This window comes from Chiloscyllium plagiosum, unplaced genomic scaffold (assembly GCF_037043375.1).
Source record: "Chiloscyllium plagiosum isolate Xiang-an unplaced genomic scaffold, Cpla_swu_hap1 HiC_scaffold_4, whole genome shotgun sequence".
Lineage (NCBI taxonomy): Eukaryota > Metazoa > Chordata > Chondrichthyes > Orectolobiformes > Hemiscylliidae > Chiloscyllium > Chiloscyllium plagiosum.
The window spans coordinates 130729116-130754917 of NW_028270142.1; the positions used below are offsets into that span (position 1 = coordinate 130729116).

General features: G+C 43.6%; 1 protein-coding gene across 3 annotated transcripts in view; it reads left to right on the forward strand.

The window, feature by feature from the left end:
• mtcl1 (microtubule crosslinking factor 1) overlaps positions 1–25802 on the forward strand; it is a 211681-nt gene that overhangs the window by 32036 nt on the left and 153843 nt on the right. For all 3 annotated transcript variants that reach the window (XM_043687777.2, XM_043687778.2, XM_043687776.2), the window contains exon 3: positions 4366–4524. In XM_043687777.2, coding sequence (XP_043543712.2) covers positions 4366–4524 — 159 coding nt within the window. The remainder of the gene's footprint in view (positions 1–4365; positions 4525–25802) is intronic.

The following is a 25802-nucleotide window of genomic DNA, read 5'->3' on the forward strand; positions in this document are numbered from 1 at the left end:
CCTGTCTCCTTTTCTGACAAACAGAAAACCAGCCACGTTCTGAAAGAGATTTTCTTCTCACCAGAATTTGGTGTATTCCTCTTTTTGTAATGACATCTGTGTGTTAGCCATCTTCACCCACTATATCCTTCCTCTGAATCTCCTTTGTGGTTTTTTTGGTATTTAAATTCCTTCCTGTTAGTACAATTTCCAGGTCAACAGACCACATTTATTTTATTATTCAAGGAAATTACAATTGGTTTCTTTAAATTGCTGCAAGCTCCTTGTGGCCCTTCCGAAAGATTCTTAAAACAACCGCAGATTCCCTGGATGTTTTAAAGAAATGACAAGCTGCTTTTGAGTCTTGTATCTGGGAACAAGAGAAGTCCAAATTGTACCACTGATACAGATGTAGTGCTAAATGAGCAACACCACAACTGCACTTATATAGTCAAAAGAGAACTTGACTGGGGTACAAATTTGGTTCCTATTGCAACTCTGTACCACAGAGTGCATTGTATCGACCTCTATACCAGCTTAGTGTCAACTTAATTTCAATCACTGAAACACTGAACTTAGAAACTGTAGCACTCTTAGCAATTTCATTCATACTGAATCACATAAACTTTCACTTAGTCATCCATATCCATTCATGTATATGAGTCATTTACAAATAATTGTACCAATATGAATTGCCACAGTTATACATACACACACATAATCATCATTAAAATGAAAAATGTTGGGACCGAAACGAAAGAACTGTGGAAATTGTAAATTGGAAACAAAACCAGAAATTGCTGGAAGAGCTCAGGTCTGGCAGTATCTCTGGACAGAAAACAGAGTTAACGTTTCGGGTCGAGTGACCTTTCCTCAGAACTGATGGTAGCGAGGAAAATGTGTTCCCTGGTCAACATCTCTGTTTCAGGCTTGCTGCAGTGCTCCAGCAAAGCTCAGTGCACACTAGAAGCACATCACCTTCATCAATAGTCAGTCCCGAAGGCTGCAGAGTTCCCAAGTGGAAAGGATGTACAGGTTAGATGAATCGGCCTTGCTAAATTACCATGTCAGGGGTAAATATGGGTAGGGGAATGAGGCTGGGTGGGTTACATTTCGAAGGGTCGGTGTGGACTTGTTGGGCCGAAGGGCCTGTTTCCGTACTGTAGGGAATCTAATCTAATTAATTGTAAAAAATTAATACGGTGTTGTTCTTCCAGCTTGCACTGAGCTTCCCTGTACCCCTCCCACGTAATTAGTTTCTGGCTGTTCAAGAGAGAAACAAAAAAACACATTCCTCTCAATTTCTGCCTTTGTAGCCACATTGTAAATAATTGTAGCCCCAACAGGCATTGTTGTCCTACTCCACAAGTTACAGGTAGCCATCCTGAAAATGCCCCTTACCCTCATCCTCTGTTATCTATTAGTTAGCTAATCCTCTGTCCATACTGATATACTAGTCCCCAACACCACAGGATCTTATTAAGTAGCCTTACTTGCATCATGATATTGATAGCCTTTTAGAAGTCAAAATACATTATATCTATTGTTCCCCCTTTATCTTTCCAGCTTGTTGCCACCTAAATGAGCAGTAATAAATTGTCAGACACGATCTCCCCTTCACGAGTCATGCACTCTGCTTGATTAAATTCTTACTTCTAAATGCTTTGCTGTTGCATCTTTTATAATAGACCACAACATTTTTCCAATGACATGTTAAGCTAACTGGCCTGTAATACCTTTTTTTTTATGTTTACATTCCCTTTTGAATAAGGGTGTTACATTAGCAGTCTTCCAGTCCTCTGGTTATCTCAATCTTCTGCCATCTATATTAATGTTTTACTTTCAATTTGATGTTATCCATAAGTTCCTTGGTTAACCATAATTGATTTATCCCCTTCCTAGAACCCTTCCTTCATTGTAGGATATATCTTTTTCTATGAGTCATGAAGTATTTCTTAAATGTCTATCATTATCCTTTAACTGTCTCTTTTCGATTCGATTACTTACAGTGTGGAAACAGGCCCCAACAAGTCCACACCGACCCGCCGAAGCGCAACCCACCCATACCTCTATATTTACCCCTTACCTAACACTACCGGAAATTTAGCATGGCCAATTCACCTAATCTGCACATCTTTGGACTGTGGGAGGAAACCGGAGCACCCGGAGGAAACCCACGCAGACACGGGGAGAACGTGCAAACTCCACACAGTCAGTCGCCTGAGGCAGGAATTGAACCCGGGTCTCTGGCGCTGTGAGGCAGCAGTGCTAACCATTGTGCCACCGTGCCGCCCTCTTTAGCTGAACTGTTTTTCCCAGTCCACTCTCACTAGCTCTGTACTCATTTCCTTCATAGTTATTCTTATTTCGGTTTCTCACTCTCAACCTGACTGTTAAACTTTACGAAGATATGGTCACTGTTCCCAAGGTAATCTTTTTTCCTTGGAAGATGTTTTGTTAGCCTGGCCTTGTTACAAAATGAGAATCAGAACAGGCTGATTCCTGGTTGAATCCACAACATATTTTTCAAGGTGGCTGTCTCAAATTCGCTCGATGAATTCTTCCCGCATTGTTACCTTCGTAAATATTAATTTTCACAATCTACATGAAGATAAATGATGGACTAAATTACTTTGATGCATTGTTAACTTTTTTTATTATTTTCAAATCGTGTGGGTTATTAGAATTTCAGAGTGTAGCAACAGAGTACAGACTGAAACATAAATTAAAATCAGTTTGGAAAACGTTCCTATTGTGAAATAAGCACAACAAAGTATTTTACTTTAAAATTTCTCCCACCTAGACTTATTTGAGGGGGAGGGCTTTCAATCAACAGAGCCAGAAATATGAATTATCCAGTAGGGACCTCTTTCGTTATTTTCATATTAGGGACTTTATACAGAAAAAGACTACATTACTGGTTACTCCCTATCAGTCTGATGTGGAGAGGAGAGTACTTCGGTCCACAGGTACTCTCTCGAGCATTTACTAGGAGGTAATGTCTCGAAGGAAATTGAACAGCTGTATGGGATCTAGACTCAGGAATTGGGGCTGGAGATCTCATCAGAGGCATGGGGGATATTTGGGAGAATGTGAGGAAGATTTCAATTTGTAATAGGATGCAAGCTATGCAACTGAAGGTTCTCCATAGGATCTATTTGGCTCCGGAGCAGCTTGCGAAATTTAAAAAAGAAATCTCTCCAATGTATTCCAAATGTAAAACAGATATTGGTACTCTTACTCATTGCCGTCATAGGTATTGGGGTGCTATAGCAAGTGTTTTGGAAGGAATCCTGGGAATCGAGGTTAAGGTAGATCCGGTGTCCCTCACCTTGGGTCTGCCAAATCTGCCCTCTTTGGATGCGCATGGGAAGAAATTGTTTGACATTCTTTCATATTGTGCAAGGAAGAACATTCTGATGAGCTGGATATCAGAAAATATCCCAGGACTTTCGCAATGGAGTAGGTTAGTTATGGAACATATCCCCCTAGACTTCCTCACAAGTATGGTGCACCAGAAAATTAAAACGTTTTTAGGACATGGCGGCCCGTTTTGAACTATATGGATGCAGACTTGTAGGCTATATTGATTAGGGCCTTTGTGTAGCTGCGAGGGCTGTGTCTGGTTGGCCCGGGGCCCCTGAGAGGAAGAAACCTTAATAAATACTGGTGTGCCAACTGATGCTCCCAGTGATGGAGAGTTTTGGTGGGGTTGCGCTGAGTGCTTTAATTTAACTTAGTTCAATCTAATTTATTTTAATTTGTTTAATTATTTATTGAACTGTAGTATGCATAGTTTTTTTCCTCTAGTTTGTTTGTGAAGTAGAGTAGTTGTTTGTTTATTGTTATTGCTGTTCTACTATAAGATTGTTATACTATTTTATAGTAATTTTATAAGTTTGTAAAAGATTCAACATCTTTTTCAATAAAATTGTTTAAAACATTCTCCCACCTGCTGTAGGTATTAATCTCTATAGAGGTGTAATACCACAAGCGTTTCCCTCAGATAAGTCAGCTCTGCGATAGTTCTTTGCCTGAACCTGGTCAGTGGCTTAACTTGCCTATGATGCGCATTACCATTGCCAGTGAACAGACCTGGATTAATTTCTTTATTCATTCATTTATGGCTCATGCCAAATTGCCCTTTAGAAGGTGATGCTGAGATATCTTGAACTGCTGCAGTCCATTGGGTATGGAATACTGTCAGGGAGGAGGTTCCTCGATTTTGAGTCAATGACAGAATGGTGATATAATTTCAAGTCATTTTTCTGAGTCTGGTTTGTATGCACAGCATCACTGTTTTCCTGCAAAGCCTTGAGGGATTATTTTGAAGGATAATTTTCCAGGAGAATTTGAGCTGAGTTGTTGTTTTGCCGTTATTCACAGGTTGCCAAAGATGTGTCTGTGCGTCTACACCATGAGCTGGAGACTGTGGAGGAGAAGCGTGTCACTGTGGAAGATGAGAACGAGTCCCTGCGGCAGAGACTAATTGAAGTGGAAATCTCCAAGCAAACGCTGCAGAATGAGCTGGACAGGATCAAAGAGGTGAGCTTAGGATCCTAAATATTGCTGGTATTGAACATTGTTGTTTCACGTTGAAGCTCCCCTCCAGTTTGGCATAAAGAAATCCACGAGGAGAAAGTGAGGTCTGCAGATGCTGGGGATCAAAGTTGAAACTTTATTGCTGGAAAAGCACAGCAGGTCAGGCAGCATCCAGGGAACAGGAGATTCAACGTTTCGGGCACAGGCCCTTCTTCAGGAATCAAAAGGGCCTGTGCCCGAAACGTCGAATCTCCTGTTCCCTGGATGCTGCCTGACCTGCTGTGCTGTTCCAGCAATAAAGTTTCAACATAAAGAAATCCACCATATTTATGTCATTAAGATGGAGTCAAAATGTTTGGATATGCAAAAGCAACGTTGTACACGCAATCTTTCCTTCAGTGAACTGTGACTCTTTCTTTCCGTATCTGACGATCATTCCTAAGGTCTGGAAGGTTGTCTTTGACCATCAGGAACGCGCAAAGGAGAAAGAAATGTATCTCCTAGAAAAGCTGGTGTCCTCTCAGTTGTCAGCACATTGTCCCTACTGGTAGTTTTTCAAAGTAAATGTAACATGTTGTAATAGTGTTTATTGTAATAATGTTTCTGTAGATAACTATAGAAAGGTAATTATTGATGGAGGGATGTGGGCCAGGTGCTAGCAGGTGGGACTAGGTTGGGTTGGGATATCTGGTCAGCATGGACGGGTTGGACCGAAGGGTCTGTTTCCGTGCTGTACATCTCTATGACTCTATGACTTTATGTGGAGAGGACGTTTTCTCTTATGGAAGAATGTAGAACTAGGAGTCACTGTTTCAAAATCAAGAGTCACCCAATTGTAAGATTGACACGTTCAAGGATTCATTACAATACAGAGGGTTCATCACTATGCAAGGGGTTCATCACCAGACTAGGGTTCATCACCGTACAGGGCACTCATCACCGTACAGGGGGTTCATCACTTTACAGGGTGCTAATCACCGTACAGGGGGTTCATCACTATACAGGGGGTTCATCACCGTAAGGGGGTTCATCACCGTACAGGAGTGTTCATCACTATACAGGGGGCTCATCACCAGACTAAGGTACATCTCATTACAGGGGGTTCATCACCGTATAGGGGGTTCATCACCGTACAGGGGGTTCATCACTGTACAGGGGTGTTCATCACTATACAGGGTGCTCATCACCGTATAGGGGGTTCATCACCGTACAGGGGGTTCATCACTATACAGGGGGTTCATCACCATACAGGGGTGTTCATCACTATACAGGGGGTTCATCACCGTACAGGGGGTTCATCACCGTACAGGGATGTTCATCACTATACAGGGTGCTCATCACCGTATAGGGGGTTCATCACCGTACAGGGGGTTCATCACCGTACAGGGGGTTCATCACCATACAGGGGACTCATCACCGTATAGGGGGTTCATCACCGTACAGGGGTGTTCATCACCATACAGGGGGGCTCATCACCGTACAAGGGGTTCATCACCGTACAGGGATGTTCATCACTATACAGGGGGCTCATCACCAGACTAAGGTACATCTCATTACAGGGGGTTCATCACCGTACAGGGGGTTCATCACTGTACAGGGGGTTCATCACTATACAGGGTGCTCATCACCGTATAGGGGGTTCATCACCGTACAGGGGGTTCATCACTGTACAAGGGGTTCATCACTGTACAGGGGGTTCATCACTATACAGGGGGTTCATCACCGTACAGGGGTGTTCATCACCATACAGGGGGCTCATCACCGTACAGGGGGTTAATCACCGTACAGGGGTGTTCATCACCATACAGGGGGCTCATCACCGTACAGGGGGTTCATCACCGTACAGGGGTGTTCATCACTATACAGGGGGTTCATCACCGACTAAGGTACATCTCATTACAGGGGATTCATCACCGTACAGGGGGTTCATCACCGTACAGGGGGTTCATCACTATACAGGGTGCTCATCACCATACAGGGGGTTCATCACCGTACAGGGGGTTCATCACTGTATAGGGGGTTCATCACTATACAGGGGGTTAATCACCATACAGGGGGTTCATCACCGTACAGGGGGTTCATCACTATACAGGGGGTTCATCACCGTACAGGGGGTTCATCACTATACAGGGGTGTTCATCACTATACAGGGGGTTCATCACCGTACAGGGGGTTCATCACTATACAGGGGTGTTCATCACTATACAGGGGGTTCATCACCGTACAGGGGGTTCATCACCGTACAGGGGGTTCATCACCGTACAGGGGGTTCATCACCGTATAGGGGCTCATCACCGTACAGGGGGTTCATCACCAAATAGGGGATTCATCACCGTACAGGGGGTTCATCACTATACAGGGTGCTCATCACCAGACTAAGGTACATTACCGTAAGGGGGTTCATCACCGCACAGAGGGTTCATCACCGTACAGGGGGCTCATCACCATACTAAGGTACATCACCATACAGGGGACTCATCACCAGACTAAGGTTCATCTCCATACAGGGGGTTCGTCACCGTACAGTGCGCTCATCACCGTACAGGGCATTCATCACCGTACAGGAGTGTTCATCACCGTACAGGGGGTTCATCACTATACAGGGGGGTTCATCACCGTGCAGGGCATTCATCACCGTACAGGGTGCTCATCACCATACAGGGGGTTCATCACCGTACCGGGTGCTCATCACTATACAGGGGGTTCATCACCGTACAGGGTGCTCATCACCATACAGGGGGTTCATCACCGTACAGGGTGCTCATCACCATACAGGGCACTCATCACCATACAGGGGTGTTCATCACCGTACAAGGGGTTCATCACTATACAGGGGGCTCATCACCGTACAGGGGGCTCATCACCGTACAGGGGTGTTCATCACCGTACAGGGGGCTCATCACCGTACAGGGGTGTTCATCACCGTACAGAGGGTTCATCACTATATAGGGGGTTCATCACCGTACTGGGGGCTCATCACTCCACATGGGGCTCATCACCGTACAGGGGTGTTCATCACCGTACAGGGGGTTCATCACCGTACTGGGGGCTCATCACCGTACAGTGGGTTCATCACTATACAGGGGTTTCATCACCATACAGGGGTGTTCATCACCATACAGGGGTGTTCGTCACTATACAGGAGGTTCATCACCGTACAGGGGGTTCATCACCGTACAGGAAGTTCATCATCATACAGGGGTTCGTCACTGTACAGGGGCGTTCATCACCTTAGAGCAGATTCATCACAATACAGGGGTTTCATCACCAGACTAGGGTTCATCACCACATAGGGGCTCATCACTGTACAGGGGTGTTCATCACTATCCAGGGGATTCATAACCGTGCAGCAGATTCATCACAATACAAGAGATTCATCACCGTACAGGGGGCTCATCACCAGACTAGGGTTCATCATCCTCATACAGAGGGTTCATCACTCTACAGGGGGCTCATCACCGTACAGGGAGTTCATCACCGTACAGGGAGTTCATCACCGTACAGGGAGTTCATCACCGTACAGGGGTGTTCATCACCGTACAGGGGGTTCATCACCATACAGGGAGTTCATCACCGTACAGGGGGTTCATCACTATACGGGGGTTCATCACTATACTGGTGGTTCCCCGATTTATGAACACTTGTACTTTTGGAATGCAATCCCATACAGGGGTATAATTTTAAAGACCCAAGATTCAAACATTTCCTATGATTATGAACAGCTGCTTAACGTTGTTCTGCACTGTGTTCCGACTCGGGTACAAATTGATTTGCGAATAGACTCCAGAAAGGAGACCATTCACAATGTGGGACTGCCTATACTGAGGAATTTCTCCATCAAGGTAATAACAAGTCATTGTAGGCAGAGTCCCTGTTTATTTGATGGAGATATGCTCTTTTCACCCCAGAGACAGTTGACTTGTCTAAGTCTAGACAGCACAGGAACAGATGGAATGTTGGATTTTAACTTGCTTGTAAGAACTACTTCAGTTTTATTTTGCCTGTTCAGTTAATTCCCTCGCTCCATGCATTCCAGGTGTTGGGATAATAGGCCAGTTGATGTGAAATGGGAAGAATTTAAGTCCTCCCAAAGGGTGGCCTTTCATGAACAGTTCCCTAGCTTTCTGTTGATCTATTGGAATCTGGTTTGAAATGCTGGTTTGACATGGATGGTTACCTTGATTTGTCTTCCTTCAGCAAGTGTACCCGTTTAAAGCCACCTGAGTCTCATCGGGACATACTTGTATCTTCATCTTCACTTCTGTGGCAAGGAGGACAATTGCTACATCACTTCAGAAAACAGACTAGTATAGGGTTGAGTCTTTGCTAGTTCAGACAGCAGATACTGAGAACTCGTCCTGCTGAACTAAGTCCAACATAGGAACAGGATTAGGCCATTCAGCCTGTAAATCCTGCTGTGCCATTTAATGCAAACATGGCTGACAGAACATTCACTGCCTTTTATTGACAAATACCCCATAACTCTTTACACCACCGATAATCAGAAATCTTAAGCATTGACAATGATTGAGCTTCCACAGTCTCCTGTGGTAGAGAACTCCAACAGTTCTGGCAGCATCTGTGAAGAAAGAGTAACAGAATTAGCATTTCAAGTCTGGTAAGACTCTTCTTCAGTCGAAAAGAAAACTCCTCAGTCATGAGTCCTTGAGGTGAGGGGCATCTGTTTTACCTGCATCTACCCTATCCCTCCCTTTAAGCATTTTGTAATCTTCAACGCGATCACCTCTCATTCTGTGAAACCACAGAGAATACAGGTCCAGTTTGCCAAACTTTCTCTTCATAGAACAATCCTGCCGTCCCAGGAACATGTCTGAAGAAACGTCATTGCACCGTGTCTAGTGCAATAATATCCTTTCTGTGATAATGAGACCAGAAATGCCCACAGTACTCCTGTGCAGTCTAACCAAATTTCTACACACTTGAAACAAGACTTCAATATGCCTGTACTCAAATCCTCTTTCAACATAGTTCAATATTCTACAGCCTTCCTAATTGCTTGCTGTACCTACATGTTAGCCTTCAGTGACTTATTGACTTGCTGTACATCTGGACGTTCCAACTCCTTAACATTGAAGATGCACAGTACTCGGCAGATCTGTTCCTCCTACGAAGTGGAGGAACTCCTCTAAGTTGAATAATTTACCATTTCTCCTTCTAACCACAGTCAGCACCCTGGATAATAAAATGTATCCCATCAAATGCTGGTTACTTTAGTTCAGCAATGAAGGTTAGGGCCCTATTTTAACCCCATAAGTTGTGCGCAAGTTAAAATGGCTCCTATGTCGTATAAATATGACCAGCATGGATGTAGAAATGCATTGACCCCCCTACCCAACTTCGGGTCACATTCAAACGCTGCTAATTTTTGTCAATTCATTTCTGTTGTCATTGATTGTGTTTTTACAGTGAAATTTCCTACATTTCAGATTTTCTTCTAAGTAACATCTACTGGGAATTTTAATGTAAAACATCAGATGGGAGTGTTCTCCTGTGACAATGAAGTTTTTTTTCCCCAGAGTTTCAAAATTGTTTCTTGTTGATAAGGAATGTTTCAGTACTACACTGGGAATGAACGGGGACATTTTCTGTGGAGCAAGTAATGAAGCCAGCTGTGTTGGTCTGCGAGTCTTGTATCACTGGTATTTATTTCAGCGCCACTATTTCAAGCCAGGACATAAAATAAGGCTTCTGAGCAGAATGTGTTACTCAGCTGTATCATTTCACAACACAATATTGTAAGAAATGTGCTGATGAGGAGAAATTTAGTGTCAGTATTTTATACTGCTTCATTGTAGTTAGATTTTTAAGGTGCCCAACTGGACTATGACACACTGCAGTGCTGCTGTTTATCAAGCATGGATTCTTTTCATGCTTCCAGCAAAAGATAACTTTGGATCTTTATCTCTTTTGTTTTATTATCCTGGTAAAATACTAATGGAAAACCAAATAAATCATTCTTAACGAAATATAAATTGTATTCATGTTGAAGATATTTGCACTTAGCTTTTTGGTGTGTGCATCTGTCACTGGTTTGTGATGAGAAACATTTAACATTTGCTGTTTTGGCATTTGTGTGAAAAATGAAGTAGTTAGGTTCAGCAATCTGGAATTTACTGTAACCTTACGTGAATATTCACTTAAAGTGGAGACTGAGATTAAGGAGGCCGGAAATTAGATAATTCACAATTCACCCATTTTAGGTTTTTAAGGTTTGTTTGAAATTGTAGATTTATATGAAAAATTACAGTACCAGATCCACGTGTAGTGTGCCAAACGTTGTGGATGACACTAAGATGAGTGGTAGAGCAAAGTGTGCAGCGGGCAAGGGAGGGGAGGGGAATATGTGTCTGGTGGTGGCATCTTACTTGAGGTAGCAGAAATGGTGGCTAAAGATCTTCTGGTGGGATGGTAGGTGAGGACAAAGGGAACTCTATCGCTGTTGCAAGAGGGAAGAGAACGGGTGAGGGCGGAAGTACGGGAGATGGGTTGGACCCGATTGAAGGTCCTGCCAACAATGGAGCTGCGCAATCCTTGGTTGAGGAAGAAGGTGAACATTTCAGAGGCTCCCATAATGGCTTTCTAACATTTTAAAAAGACCATAATTAGTTTTTTAAAAAAATTTAAATGGAAAAAAAAACTTTTTTGTTTGTCAGTGTGGTAAAATGCTTTGCCTTGCATGACTTATTCCTTCCCTTTTTTATATCTCCTTTTTGCTGGGGTAAATGCTCCTGTCCTCACTTGCCAAAAAGGCTGATCCTCACATTAACTCATTGACCATGAATGTCGCTGGGTCCCATGCACACAAGTTGTATAAATTACTGGCAAGCAGTGTTCGAACAACAGGATAATCTGAGATTTAGGATTCAAACAAGGTCAAACTAAAAACATTTAACCTACTAAATGATAATTTCCTGGAGGTTTTCTCTCGGGAAAATACTACTTACATGTTAGCCATCATTGTCTTCCTATAATTAAACTTAATGAGTTTGACATCACAGGCGGAGAGATCCTGGTTAGGATTACAGAGCTCAAAATAGATTAATTTCCAGTGGCAGAGGTATAAATCGAGTGGTGAGGTCGGGGATGGAACCTGCACTGATCAGTTTTTAGGAATGAATATATAGGCGATCCTCCCACAATTTGGAAACAAAGAAGTGTTGCATTGATAATCAGCTAAATACAGCATTCAGGAGAGGGTTGATCCGAACTGTACTCAAATTAAACTACAATCTAATAAAGGTACAGATTGATGAAAGGAAAATTTATGATTTTAGCTGGGAAACGATTCTTCCTAATAGTGAAGACTACATGGAATGATCAAAGTTTGGGAGAAGATTTGTAGCTCGGGTGCTCGTTGTTGTGGTTCTGTTCACCGAGCTGAGAATTTGTGTTGCAGACATTGCGTCCCCTGTCTAGGTGACATCCTCAGCACTTGGGAGCCTCCCATGAAGCGCTTCTGTGATCTTTCCTCCGGCATTTGTAGTGGTTTGAATCTGCCACTTCGGTCGGTATATTGGGTCCAGGTCGATGTGCTTATTGGTTGAATCTGTGGATGAGTGCCATGCCTCTAGGAATTCCCTGGCTGTTTTCTGTTTGGTTTGTCCTATAATAGTAGTGTTGGCCCAGTCGAATTCATGTTGCTTGTCATCTGCGTGTGTGGTTACTAAAGATAGCTGGTCGTGTCGTTTCGTGGCTAGTTGGTGTTCATGGATGCGGATCGTTAGCTGTCTTCCTGTTTGTCCTATGTAGTGTTTTGGTGCAGTCCTTGCATGGGATTTTGTACACTACATTTGTTTTGCTCACGCTGGGTATCGGGTCCTTCATTCTGGTGAGTTGTTGTCTGAGTGGCTGTTGGTTTGTGTGCTGTTATGAGTCCTAGTGGTCGCAGTAGTCTGGCTGTCAGTTCAGAAATGGTCTTGATGTATGGTAATGTGGCTAGTCCTTTGGGTTGTGGCATGTCCTCATTCCGTTGTCTTTCCCTTAGGTATCTGTTGATGAAATTGCGCGGGTTTCCGTTTTTGATGAATACATTGTATAGGTGTTGTTCTTCCTCTATTCAAAAGGGCCACAACACACTGCAGTGCATCAGAACAATGTATTCGCCAAAAACAGATACCCGCGCAATTTCATCAACAGATGCGTAAGGTAAAAACAACGGAATGAGGACATGCCATAATCCAAAGGACTAGCCACGTTACCATACATCAAGACCATTTCTGAACTGACAGCCAGACTACTGCGATGACTAGGACTCATAACAGCACACAAACTAACCACTCTCAGACAACAACTCACGAGAACGAAGGACCCAATACCCAGCATGAGCAAAACTAATGTAGTGTACAAAATCCCATGCAAGGACTGCACAAAACACTACATAGGACAAACAGGAAGACAGCTAATGATCCGCATCCATGAACACCAACTAGCCACGAAACGACACGACCAGCTATCCTTAGTAGCCACACACGCAGATGACAAGCAACATGAATTCGACTGGGCCAACACTACTATTATAGGATAAGCCAAACAGGGAACAGCCAGGGAATTCCTAGAGGCATGGCACTCATCCACAGATTCAACCAATAAGCACATCGACCTGGACCCAATATACTGAAAATGTGTTGCTGGAAAAGCGGAGCAGGTCAAACAGCATCCAGGGAACAGGAGAATCGACGTTTCGGGCATAAGCCCTTCTTCAGGAATCAGAACAATGTATTTGCCAAAAACAGATACCCGCGCAATTTCATCAACAGATGCGTAAGGAAAAGACAACGGAATGAGGATATGCCGCAATCCAAAGGACTAGCCACGTTACCATACATCAAGACCATTTCTGAACTGACAGCCAGACTACTGCGACCACTAGGACTCATAACAGCACACATCCATGAACACCAACTAGCCACGAAACGACACGACCAGCTATCCTTAGTAGCCACTTATAAGCCCATAAGAAGGGCTTATGCCCGAAACGTCGATTCTCCTGTTCCCTGGATGCTGCCTGACCTGCTGTGCTTTTCCAGCAACACATTTTCAGCTCTGATCTTCAGCATCTGCAGACCTCACTTTCTCCTCCTGGACCCAATATACCAGCCACTGCAATGGGCAGCTGGAACTGACAACCGGATGCGGCAGATTCAAACCACTACAAATGCCGGAGGAAAGATCATAGAAGCGCTTCACAGGAGGCTCCCAAGCACTGAGGATGTCACCCAGACAGGGGACGAAACGTCTGCAACACAAATTCCCAGCTCGGCGAACAGAACCACAACATGGAATGATCCCCAAAATAGGGAAGTGGAGTTTAAAGGTTTAAATGAATCTTTCAAATTGCAATTGGAACCTATTTGTAATTCCATTTGTTATTCCTCAGATACTAAAATGGTCTATGCACAGCACCTTGAGGTTAGTAATTGGCTGTAATGTACAGCCACACAAGAGCCAAGCAAGGACCATTAAATACCAAGAGAGAACTTGACCATCTTACTGTAACATTCAATGATATTGCCATTGCTGAATTCCCCATCTTGTGTTACTACTGACCAACAAAATAACTGAACCAGCTCATAATTAATGTGGCTACTCGAGCAGAATGCTGACACTGGGAATACAGCGATTGATAACTCACATCCTGACTCCCCAAGCTTGTCTACCATGTATAAGGCACAGGTCAGCAGTACAATGGTTTACTCTTTATTTACTTGGATGGGTCCAGAACAAAGCAGCCCACTACTGGCACAACATTCACTCACCCTACCACCAGCATTCAGTATCAGCAGCCTGTATGATCTACACAATGCCTTCTGTAACTTATGAAGGCTGCTTCAAAAGCTCCTTCCAAACCTACAACCGCTATCTTCTAGAAGGACAAAGATAGCAGATGCGTGGGAACACCATCCCCTGCAAGTTTCCCTGACTTGGAAATAATCAATGTTTTTACACTGTCATTGGATCAAAATCGCAGAACTTCCTCCCGAACAGCACAGTTGTCGGTCCCTACACAACATGGATGTAGCAATTTAAAAAAAAGGTCACCACCACTTCTGAAAGGCAGTTTGGGGTAAGCAACACTGCCCTTACCAATGATAGTGACATCCTGTGAAGACATACAAGTCTATTGATTCAACTGAGGTCAGTTTAGTTGATAGCAGAGCAGGGATCAAAGATCTTTCTAAAGCATATGGCTCTGTGACACATCACATGGAAATGTTTTTCTGGTTGTTAAGAAAGCAGGGCTCTGCTAAACCCAGATAAATTAGTTTGTTCACTCATCTGAAACAGTCACATTGTGTTGATGTAAAGTACCAGGGAGGAGTTAGTCATTCAGGACCGACTCAAGCAAACAATTTTGAATAAGTAGGAGCAGGCCCACCTATCCACATCAACAGCGTTCCGTCCATCTGAGGTCTCAACTGGGGGATGCTTTCTGATAACTGAAATGTTCAATACCATTCAGATGCTGAAACAGACCATTTCTATGTGGTGTAAAGCCTTGGTAAAATCCAGGTTGAGGCTGATAAGTCACTGGTAAGGTTTGTGCTGTGGGCAATATTCATTTCTAACAAGAGAGAGAGTCTCACCAGCTCCCCTGAACATTCAGTACCATCAGTGAATCCTTTTACTGGTGACATTCACCTCCTATGACTGCATAACTTAAAGGAAATCATAAAACGATCCCATTTCATTCCAGAGCAGCTGCACAGGCAGACAGAGATGGGTTAAAGTCTGTTTCAGGACTTGTTTTTTTTATTTTCGAACGGGGTGGTGCGGGGTTCCCGAACTGTAAGGTTGGGAGCTGTGGATGGGAGATCCCCTGATGTGATGAGGTTATGTACAGTCTAGGAGATGATGGTTTGGTGATGGGAAGTTTTATTTTCCTGATGAAGGGCTTTTGCCCGAAACGTTGATTCTCCTGCTCCTTGGATGCTGCCTGACATGCTGTGCTTTTCCAGCAACACACTCTCGATTAAAAACCTGTTTCAACTGTGCCTAATTATATTCACTGTTTTCCCCCAAGAATTACCTTAACTTTATCCTGTTAGGAATATTTCTGCCTTGACGTAGCATCCCACTGGTGTTAAATGTGTATAGAGGTGAAATGCTCCTCTCTCTACATACACAGCTGCATGTTTATATCTCCTGTGGATTTTCCTGATGGAATGGAAAGTGAATGAGAACAACAAAATGATTTTTTTATAGATATGATTGGTACGCTCTGGTGATTTAACGGATGAAATATTTACCTTCAGTTAAGGTTATGGTTCCTCATTGTCTAGTTCAAATTTTAGAGGGTTGAGCAGTATTAACAATGGTGAGTCATTTTTATCTGTGCTGTTTAGCCGAGATGAAGATGAAATATTAATATTCAAAGAATAGAGCTAATGCCATATTGATTCATGTTCCTTGCTTTGAATAACTTGCCTCATTAGAAAGTGGACATCCAAGGCCTAATTTAAACTTGGAGTTGGAGGAGATTCAAGTGTTGTCAGTGAGCAAGATCCAATTGTGATAAATCCCAGCTGTGAATCCTTTATATTTGAACTTCTCTAACATCTGCTAGTCATCACAAGTGCAATAAAACTATGTCAAATAGACTAAAGGCCAACATTCTTTCATTAACAGTATTCCTTTGAATAAATACCCCTCAGCAGTTTTCCAAAACGTGGTTCGTGTCACTGTGGAAAGAGTGCTGGATTAGCCAAAGTGTGCAATCGGGGCTGCCATTCTATTCTGACTGAAGTCCTACGCTGGCCTTCCCCAATGTTGTGGTCTTCACTGCAAACCCAGCTGTAGGACAGCTGCACATGTGCTGTTCTCGAGCTTGTGTCAGTCACACTCTGCACAAAAACTGGATGAACATACTTTCCTTTATTGGTCAGAGTACTGAGTACAAGAGTTGGGAGATCATGTCGCGGCTGTACAGGACATTGGTTAGGCCACTGTTGGAATATTGCATGCAATTTAGTCTCCTTCCTATCGGAAAGATGTTGTGAAACTTGAAAAAGTTCAGAAAAGATTTACAAGGATGTTGCCAGGGTTGGAGGATTTGAGCTACAGGGAGAAGCTGAGCAGACTGAGGCTGTTTTCCCTGGACCGTCGGAGGCTGAGGAGTGACCTTATAGAGGTTTACAAAATTATGAGGGGCATGGATAGAGTAAATAGGCAAAGTCTTTTCCCTGGGGTCGAGGAGTCCAGAACTAGAGGGCATAGGTTTAGAGTGAGAGGGGAAAGATATAAAAGAGACCTACGGGGCAACATTTTCATGCAGAGGAATGAGCTGCCAGAGGAAGTGGTGGAGGCTGGTACAATTGCAACATTTAAGAGGCATTTGGATGGGTATATGAATAGGAAGGGTTTGGAGGGATATGGGCCGGGTGCTGGCAGGTGGGACTAGATTGGGTTGGGATATCTGGTCAGCATGGACGGGTTGGACCGAAGGGTCTGACTCTATGACTCGATAACATGCAGCCCAGCCAGTCACTGGAAGCAGTTCTGTGAATTGAACTGAACTTGAAGAGTGAAGAAGAGGAAACTGAATGCCTGTAGATAGTGAGGACTGCAGATGCTGGAAGTCAGAGTCAAAAAAATGTGGAGCTGGAAAAACACAGCAGGTCAGACAGCATCAGAGAAGCAGAAAAGTCAACGACTTTCATCAGATCTCGTGAAGGTCCCGATGAAGGATTCTGACGCGAAATGTCAACTTTCCTGCTTCTCCAATGCTGCCTGACCTACTGTGTTTTTACAACTTAATGCCTGTACCTGGTCCAATAAATTGGCAATACTTGTTATTTTTATTACTGAAGTGTTGGTTGTATTTTTATTAATATGCAGTTTTCCGTTGTTCTTTTAGTGTCCCCTTTATAATCATCTGATAAAAAAGAAAGAAGGATGTGTTAAAGGATTGGAAGGAAACTAGAATTTATACTGTGTAGAGACAGATATTTGTATTGTGCAGAACTGCCCTATTCCTGACGATAAGGGAATTGTGAATTAGCATTTTCTGCTGATTCTTGGTGTCATTGTTATGTGGACAAATTAGTTCAGTTTGGCCATGTATGAAGGCTTTTGTAAAGTGACCTGTGTATAAATTACGCATTAATCACAGTGGCTGTGTATTGTGCAGGACCATCAATAGAGTTAATGTAGGGACAGAGGCTTCAATTAATATGCAGACCCTGTCCTTCACCCAATGCTGTCAAGCTAGTGATATTAAACTGAAAAAAATGTGTAAACGTGTATTGAATACTAATTTGTACTATTTTCACACAGAACAATATTGATAAAATGCTTAAATTACAAGACTAAAATTGCTAGTCAGGGAGTTGGAATTTATAGTTAATGTGACTGCTCAGTACTGGAGAAGGGAGTGTTGTAATATCTAACTTTCCAATGTCATAAATCTTCTTGTTTCAGAAACACCTGTCATGGAAGTAAGAGTTTAAATCTACCCCTGTGCTCAGGGTAGTGCTAACTAATATTTCATCTACATTACACCCTCCTGTCACCTCTGCTGTTACCATTGTTCTAATTCTCCATTTCTGTGAAGCTGCAGATAAGTAGCAATAAAGCACAATCTGTATACAATCATTTGAAGCAATCAGCGAAAGAGTGAACCTGCAGCTCACAATAAAACACGAAAGGGCAGATAGCCCGGCTGGGAGGAGGGGAAGGGAGGGAGGGCTGGGCCGTTTTGAGCTTCTTATCAGTTGCTAGCACAGAGCAGTGTCTGACGATTGCTACAGTGCAGCCCTGGAGATATTTAGTATGCTTTCTACAGACCTTAGCTCTGCATCCCGACGAAAGTAAACACCCTGCCAGGCCCCTCCATTTATAGTGTCCTGCTGTAAAGTGACACAAAGCCAGTCCAATTACTGGAGCCACAGAGCCATTTTGTCCAAATCAGGAGATATCAAGTCTTTTGGGGTGGCACAGTGGCTCAGTGGTTAGCGCTGTGGCCTCACAGCGCTCGGCACCTGGGTTGGATTCCAGCCTCAGGCGGCTGTCTGTGTGGAGTTTGTACATTCTCCCCGTGTCTGTGTGGGTTTCCTTTGGGTGCTCCAGTTTCCTCCCACAATCCAAAGATGTGCAGGTTAGGCTAAATTGCCCATAATGTCCAGGGATGTGTAGGCTAGGTGCATTGGTCAGGGGTAAATGTAGAGTAATAGGGAATGGGTTTGGGTGAGATACTCTTTGGAGGGTCAGTGTGGACTTGTTAGGCCGAAGGGCCTGTTTCCACACTGTAAGGATTCTAAGATTTATGGTCGATGTTCATTTGTAGTTGAAGTGTTCATATTTTTCTGTGACCTCTACAGGTTACTTGCAGAATGCCTTCCACTAGTGAGCATAATCAATCTTCTCCTGTCATAATGTCATAATGTTCTGCTGACAGAAATATCACATGGATTTTTGCGGCACCCCAAGGTAAGGTTCTGCTCAATGAACTGCAGCTCTAACTGGACTAAGAAGCTAGTGCCAGTCCCTCCTGCCATCATGGTGTGCATGATAACCCTGCTCATGACTGCAACAATGACACTGGGCTTCCAGTTGCCTGCCACCTCTACACGCTGCCCTATTCACTGGCAGCATCTCTGTCCTAGGCTTTGCTGCAGTGCTCTAGTGAAGCTCTGCACAAGCTGGAAGAACAGCACCTTATTTCCCGCTTGGGCATCCTGCAGGACATAGCGAGTTCAGTAATTGTAGAACCTGAACCCTCTTCTATGTCCTTACCCACCCCCTCACCCCAGGGGCCCTGTCAAGACATGAGCTGCTTTAAGCTCAGCCAACCCATTTGCACCTACTTTCTCCTGAGCAGACTATCAGATATACCTAACTGTCGTTCTCTTGTTCTCTCTCTCTCTCTCTCTCTCTCTCTGGGCTGCATCTCTGCCTATCCATACACTCCTTCTCTCACCCCCTCAACCATTTTCAACATTAATACCACACTTTCCTAGCTACTATCAAATCTGAAGACGGGACACTATACTTGAAATTTTAACTCCCCTTCTCTCTCCACAGATGCTGCCAAACCTGCTGAGTTTCTCCAGCAATTTCTGTTTTAGTTTCAGAATTCTGCAATTCTTTGTTTTATTTTTATTACCCACTTGTTGGTTTCCCCATCCATGGGGAAAAGAGTTCCTAACCTTTGTTAGCTGATTACATTTCCCTGATGTCCCTTCCCCATATTCAGGGATATTCCCCTAAACTACAATCTCCCACAGTCTCTTAACCTCCTGCAGGTGAGTGGCCACCCTCAGACAGTGTTCAGTCCCTCTTTCTTCTACATCCACCCCAGAAAAAGCAATGCAGTCGCACTCTGAAATTCTCATTGACCATAATAATGGGTATCTTGTTTAGTCACTCCTTCACCTTGTTCCCCAGCTTTTGATATCCTCTTGCTCAGCTGTCTTCCATCCCTACCATCCCGGTACACCTCAGATCTCTGGTCCTTCATATTCAAAAGTAGCAAACTTAGACCTCAGTCCCCTGAACTTTAAAAAGCTTGAATGGGCTGTACTTTTGTCTGTTATAGCCACCGGGGTCATCTTGGAGAATGGAAGTTGGAGCATCGGAACAACAGTAGACCATTCAGTCCATTGAGTGTATTCTGCCATTCAGTTAAATCCAGGCTGATCTTCTCACTTAAAGGAACTTTGCTATGCGATCCCCATATTCCTTGATGACATTAATACTCATAAATCCACTGATTATTGTCTTGAACATGCTCAGTGATTGAGTTTCGATAGCCCTCTGAGTAGAGAATAAAAAAGATTCACCGTCCTCCAAGTGAAGAAATTCCTCCTCACCTCAGTGCTAAAACGCGTAAGCCAAAGGTTCTAGACTTATCAGGCAGAGAAAATGTCCAATCTACATACACCCTGTCATACTCTGTCAGAATTTTGTAAGCTTCAATGAGATCACCTCTGATTCCACATGTGTCTCCCAGCCCTATTTTCTGTTCTATAAACTAGCTCCCTAATTCCCCCTCTCCTGCTCTCTCCAACATTACCGTTATCATGTGGAAGATGTTGGTGGATTCCTCAGTAGCAGACAGATACAGAATGTCTGTTCAGCTGCCTCTGCTACAAACTGAGCATTCCCATAACTTTGAACTTTGGCCCTGTAGTTTTTCTCTTGATGTCTGTTCAGAGCTCAATCTCTGAGTCTGAACTCCTCGTCACTCAGCCCCATGCTCCTGATATTGTGAATGACTTGTTCCCACATTTGATATTGGCCCTTTTCAAACTGTTGCCTCATCACCACTGCCCACCCACCCAGAAACCTGTGCTGTCTTGTCAAGTTATCATTTAGCCTCAACTTCCCATTTCTGCTGCTGAGCCTGATATCACTGCTGTCCTGCAGCTCCCTGTTTGAGGTCCTCAAATCACATTTCCACTCTTCACAGTACACCAGAACACCATAAAGAAAGTCATGGACAGCATTTCCCATCACTGTGGCCTTTATGTAATATGCTGCTTGACCTCTCTGCAGCCCAGCCTACAATCTGCTCTAAGGTTGACTACGTCATCCCTTTGTCAAGTTTTCCAACTGTCTGCCCTGCCCTCCTGATAGCAGACTATGCAGGATCTCGCCTCCATGTGTACAAAGATATTAGCTTAATTTGTAGCGATTGCCCAGTCACTCTCCAGGCATGTAATTGCCAGTTTTAACATTGTTGTTGTTGTTGAATTTTAATTTGAATGTAAACAGGATGCAATGAGGATCTGTGTCCTGTGATTGTATGCCTTTTGATAACACAGTCAGGCCCTCCTTGCACTGTGGTAGTTAAAGCCACTACCAAACTTGTATCTGCACAGAGGCGACATTGTGAATATCTGTCCAATTCTTAGAAAAGAGCCGTCACAATGAAACATCAGAATCGGTCAAACAGCAGCAAGTTTCTCAGTGTAGAGATAAAAATCTGATTAGACAATGTAATTATTCAAAGAATTGGTTAAAGACTTCGCTCAAATTATCATAATACTTAGATCATTGAAGAACTGACTATAATGAAATAAAAATAGAAAGCGCTGGAAATAAACAGCAATGCACTCAGCACTGTAAAGGAGCAATACACATGAATGTAGGGGCAGCTGTGCAATGGGCACATGGCCAGCAGTCTATCTGCTTTGTCTGCAATGCTGCCCAGTTGCTGATTCCCTCAAACATCTATCCAGTTTCCCTTTGAGATTTCCCATGGTAAAAATGTTTCTGAGACCTTCAATGGGCAGTCGAGTCCAGTCCATACAGTCACCAGCTTTTAAAGTAAAGTAGATAGACATGTGCATTGTTTGTGAGAAGATTTGTAGCTCGGGTGCTCATTGTTGTGGTTCTGTTCGCCGAGCTGGGAAATTGTGTTGCTGACGTTTCGTCCCCTGTCTAGGTGACACCCTTGGTGCTTGGGAGCCTCCTGTGAAGCGCTTCTGTGATGTTTCCTCCGGCATTTATAGTGGCCACACACGCAGATGACAAGCAACATGAGTTCGACTGGGACAACACTACTATTATAGGACAAGCCAAACAGAGAACAGCCGGGGAATTCCTAGAGGCATGGCACTCATCCACAGATTCAATCAATAAGCACATCGACCTGGACCCAATATACCAGCCCCTGCGGCGGACAGCTGAAACTGACAACCGGAAGCGGCAGGGACAGGCCACTATAAATGCCGGAGGAAACACAACAGAAGCGCTTCACAGGAGGCTCCCAAGCGCTGAGGATGTCACCTAGACAGGGGACGAAACGTCTGCAACACAAATTCCCAGCTCGGCGAACAGAACCACAACAGACATGTGCATTCTTATCTTCTGAACCTTTGTCTTTTGTTCTAGGGTTTGTGGCTGTTGAAATTACGTTTATTTGTTTCCTTCAGCAATTTCTTTCCTGCTTGTTATATTTTTTTCCTTAGCCTTGTGTTGTATTTTAACCATCCTGACTACATTTTTATAACTTCCTTTTACTTTAAGAAAATGTCTGTGCTGCTGCTGAGAATAGAATTGTTTTCCTCTGGTCGTTCAGGTACAGGATCAGAGTTGTTACAGGTGGCAATTCAGCCTGTCGTGTTTGCACCAGCTCCTCAAATGAGCGTCATAATGCAGCGCCAATCTCCTTTTCCCCATAACCTTGCACAGTATTTCTATCCAAATGAAGGCCCTTTTGGATGCCTCAGTTGAACCTGCCTCCATCACTTCCAGTGTTTCCATACCCTAACTATTCGCTATGTGAGGAAGTTTTTATATTGTCTTTCAATGTTCTTCCAACCAAAATGCATCACCTTTCATGTCTCTGCATTGAAACCCATCTGCAACCTAGTTGTCCACATCATCAACTTGTCAATATCCTTTTGGAGTGCCACACTGTCCGCCTCACAGTTTATAATTCTCCAAAGTTCAGTGTCATCTGCAAACTTTGAGATTGTCCCCGGCACACTCAGATCCAGATTATTAATATATATTAAGAAAAGACTGACCCTTGCCAACCTCCGTTATGAACCTTCCTCCAGCCTGAAAAATATCCATTGGTGATTACTCTCCGTTTCATATTGCTGAGCGAATTTTGTATCCAAGTTGCTACTGTCCCTTTTATGCTATGACCTGCAACTATTCTCACAAGTCTACTGTGTGGTTTTGTATTGAACACCTTCTGGAATTCCATGTACACGCAATAACAGTGTTATCCTCATTGATCCTTCCTGTTATATCTTCAAAAAACTCCAAGTTGGTTCAACACCATTTTCCCTTTAGAAATTCTGATTAGAGTAGATTCCCTACAGTGTGGAAACGCGCTCTCTCTGTTACTGCCAGCACTCTTCCTGTTACTCCCAACACTCTCCCTGTTACTCCCAATGCTCTCTCTCTGTTACTCCCAATGCTCTTTCCCTGTTACTCCCAATGCTCTCTCTCTCTTACTCCCAACGCTCTCTCCCTGTTACTCCCAATGCTCTCTCTCTGTTACTCCCAACGCTCTCTCCCTGTTACTCCCAATGCTCTCTCTCTGTTACTCCCAACACTCTCCCTGTTACTCCCAATGCTCTCTCTCTGTTACTCCCAACGCTCTCTCCCTGTTACTCCCAATGCTCTCTCTCTGTTACTCCCAACACTCTCCCTGTTACTCCCAATGCTCTCTCTCTGTTACTCCCAATGCTCTTTCCCTGTTACTCCCAATGCTCTCTATCTGTTACTCCCATCGCTCTCTCCCTGTTACTCCCAATGCTCTCTCTCTGTTACTCCCAACACTCTCCCTGTTACTCCCAATGCTCTCTCTCTGTTACTCCCAGTGCTTTTTCCCTGTTACTCCCAATGCTCTCTTTCTCTTACTCCCAACGCTCTCTCCCTGTTACTGCCAATGCGCACTCCCTGTTACTCCCAACAAGTCCACACTGATCCTCCAAAGCGCAACCCACCCAGACACATTCCCCTACATTTACCCCTTCACCTAACACTAGGGGCAATTTAGCATGGCCAATTCACCTAACCTGCACATTTTTGGACTGTGGGAGGAAACTGGATCTCCCGGAGGAAACCCGCGCAGACACAGGGGAGAATGTGCAAACTCCACACAGACAGTCGCCTGAGGCAGGAATTGAACCCGGGTCTCTGGCACTGTGCCACCATGCCACCGTGACTCTTCCTGATCAACCCATGTTTTTCCATGTGACTACTAATCTAATCCTGAATAATTGTTTCTCAAAGCTTCCCTACCTCAGAGGTTAAAATGACTGGTCTATGTTTGCTGACATTATCCTTACAACCTTTCTTGAACAAGGCTGTAATTTTTTGCAATTCCCTTTTCTTCTCTCATCTCCCTAAGTCCAGGAAAGATTGAAAGATTATGGCGAGTGCTCTCGCAATTTCTGCCCTCACTTCCTTCAAAGTCCTCAAAAGCCTCACTTTCAGTTCCACTGATTGATTGACCTGCTTTTTGTTTAAGATCACGTTTAAGGTGATCCAGATTCTCTGAATTGTTAATGAGGTTTTGTACTGCATTTTTTTCCACAGTATTCATTTGAGGAGTAAGCTGCAGGTTTATTGTGCCAGTGTGAGTGTGAAATGTCGATTTTTATTCCATCACTCTGGCATCACACAGTGTTTTGTGTATGAATCAAGGGATAATGGATGTGGAAGTAATAGAGTTATAATTTGTTCCAAGAAGTTAGACAGGCTCTCAATTCGAAATAAAGTGATTTAACAACATTTCTAATTCCTTGTTGGTTTTTTTCTTATAGATATTGTTGGTTCATGACAATGAAACATAACACTGAGATTGCCAAGGTTAACAGGGATCGCAATGTAATTGGGGTAGACTGATATTGTTGATGGATCAGGTATCACCTTCATGCCCATGGCACCCTCTCCCCAAATTATCAAAGGATCAGAATCAGGTCAAGATTGGTTAAGGACTCATAGCTTCACCTGCATATAATCTTTTTACTCCTAACCTCCTGAAATAACTGCATAGAGGCCGGTATCCCCCATTACCAAGTCACCTTTTATTTGCATGAGCACAGTACACTGGCTGTAACCAGCCAGCTCAGAGTTAGTCCCTGAAGTGACGAGATTCTGAATCCCCAGTTTATATCTGTCAGCCAGGGTTCCTTGATTGGACAACGTTAACAACCCCAAACAAGGATCTTGTGTAGTCAGTAAGACCAACCTGGTTCCAATCACTACACTGCCCATCCTTGATTAGGGTGGTGAACGGCTGCCTTTTATATGGTGTCAGTGCACCCACAATGATGCTGTGGAGGGAGTTCCAAGATTTAGACTTGTAGTGACGCTGCTGGAATGGTGATGTGTTAAAGCACACGAGAGGCCCAATCAAGAATGGAACTTCAATCAAACCATGACAGGTTGGGTACCTGCTTTTAAATCTGGGTCATTTTTACCAGGTCACATGATTTTAAAATTCCCCATCTGCTTCAGTGGTGCAGAAATTCCAAAAAAAGCAAGTTGTTTAACTTGATGAAAGTGAGGCAGGTGAAGGCTTCTCTTGCTGGATTTCACATGATTTGTGTCTCCTTTATATCCTGCAAGTTGGTAATAAGAAACTAAATTGTGTGACAATATTATGTCTTTAAGAGGTTTTAAAAATTTTTTTTAATGAAGAAACTTTGAGGCAGAGGTATTGAGCAACCTGCTCCAAAGTGAACAAAGTAAGCAGTTTGAGACCTTCAGGGTTTTTTTTCAAAGTTGGAACGATAGCAGCAGCTTGAATGCGTGGGGTTAAGCTCCTACAGAACCAGGATTTGTTTTTAGTTTCA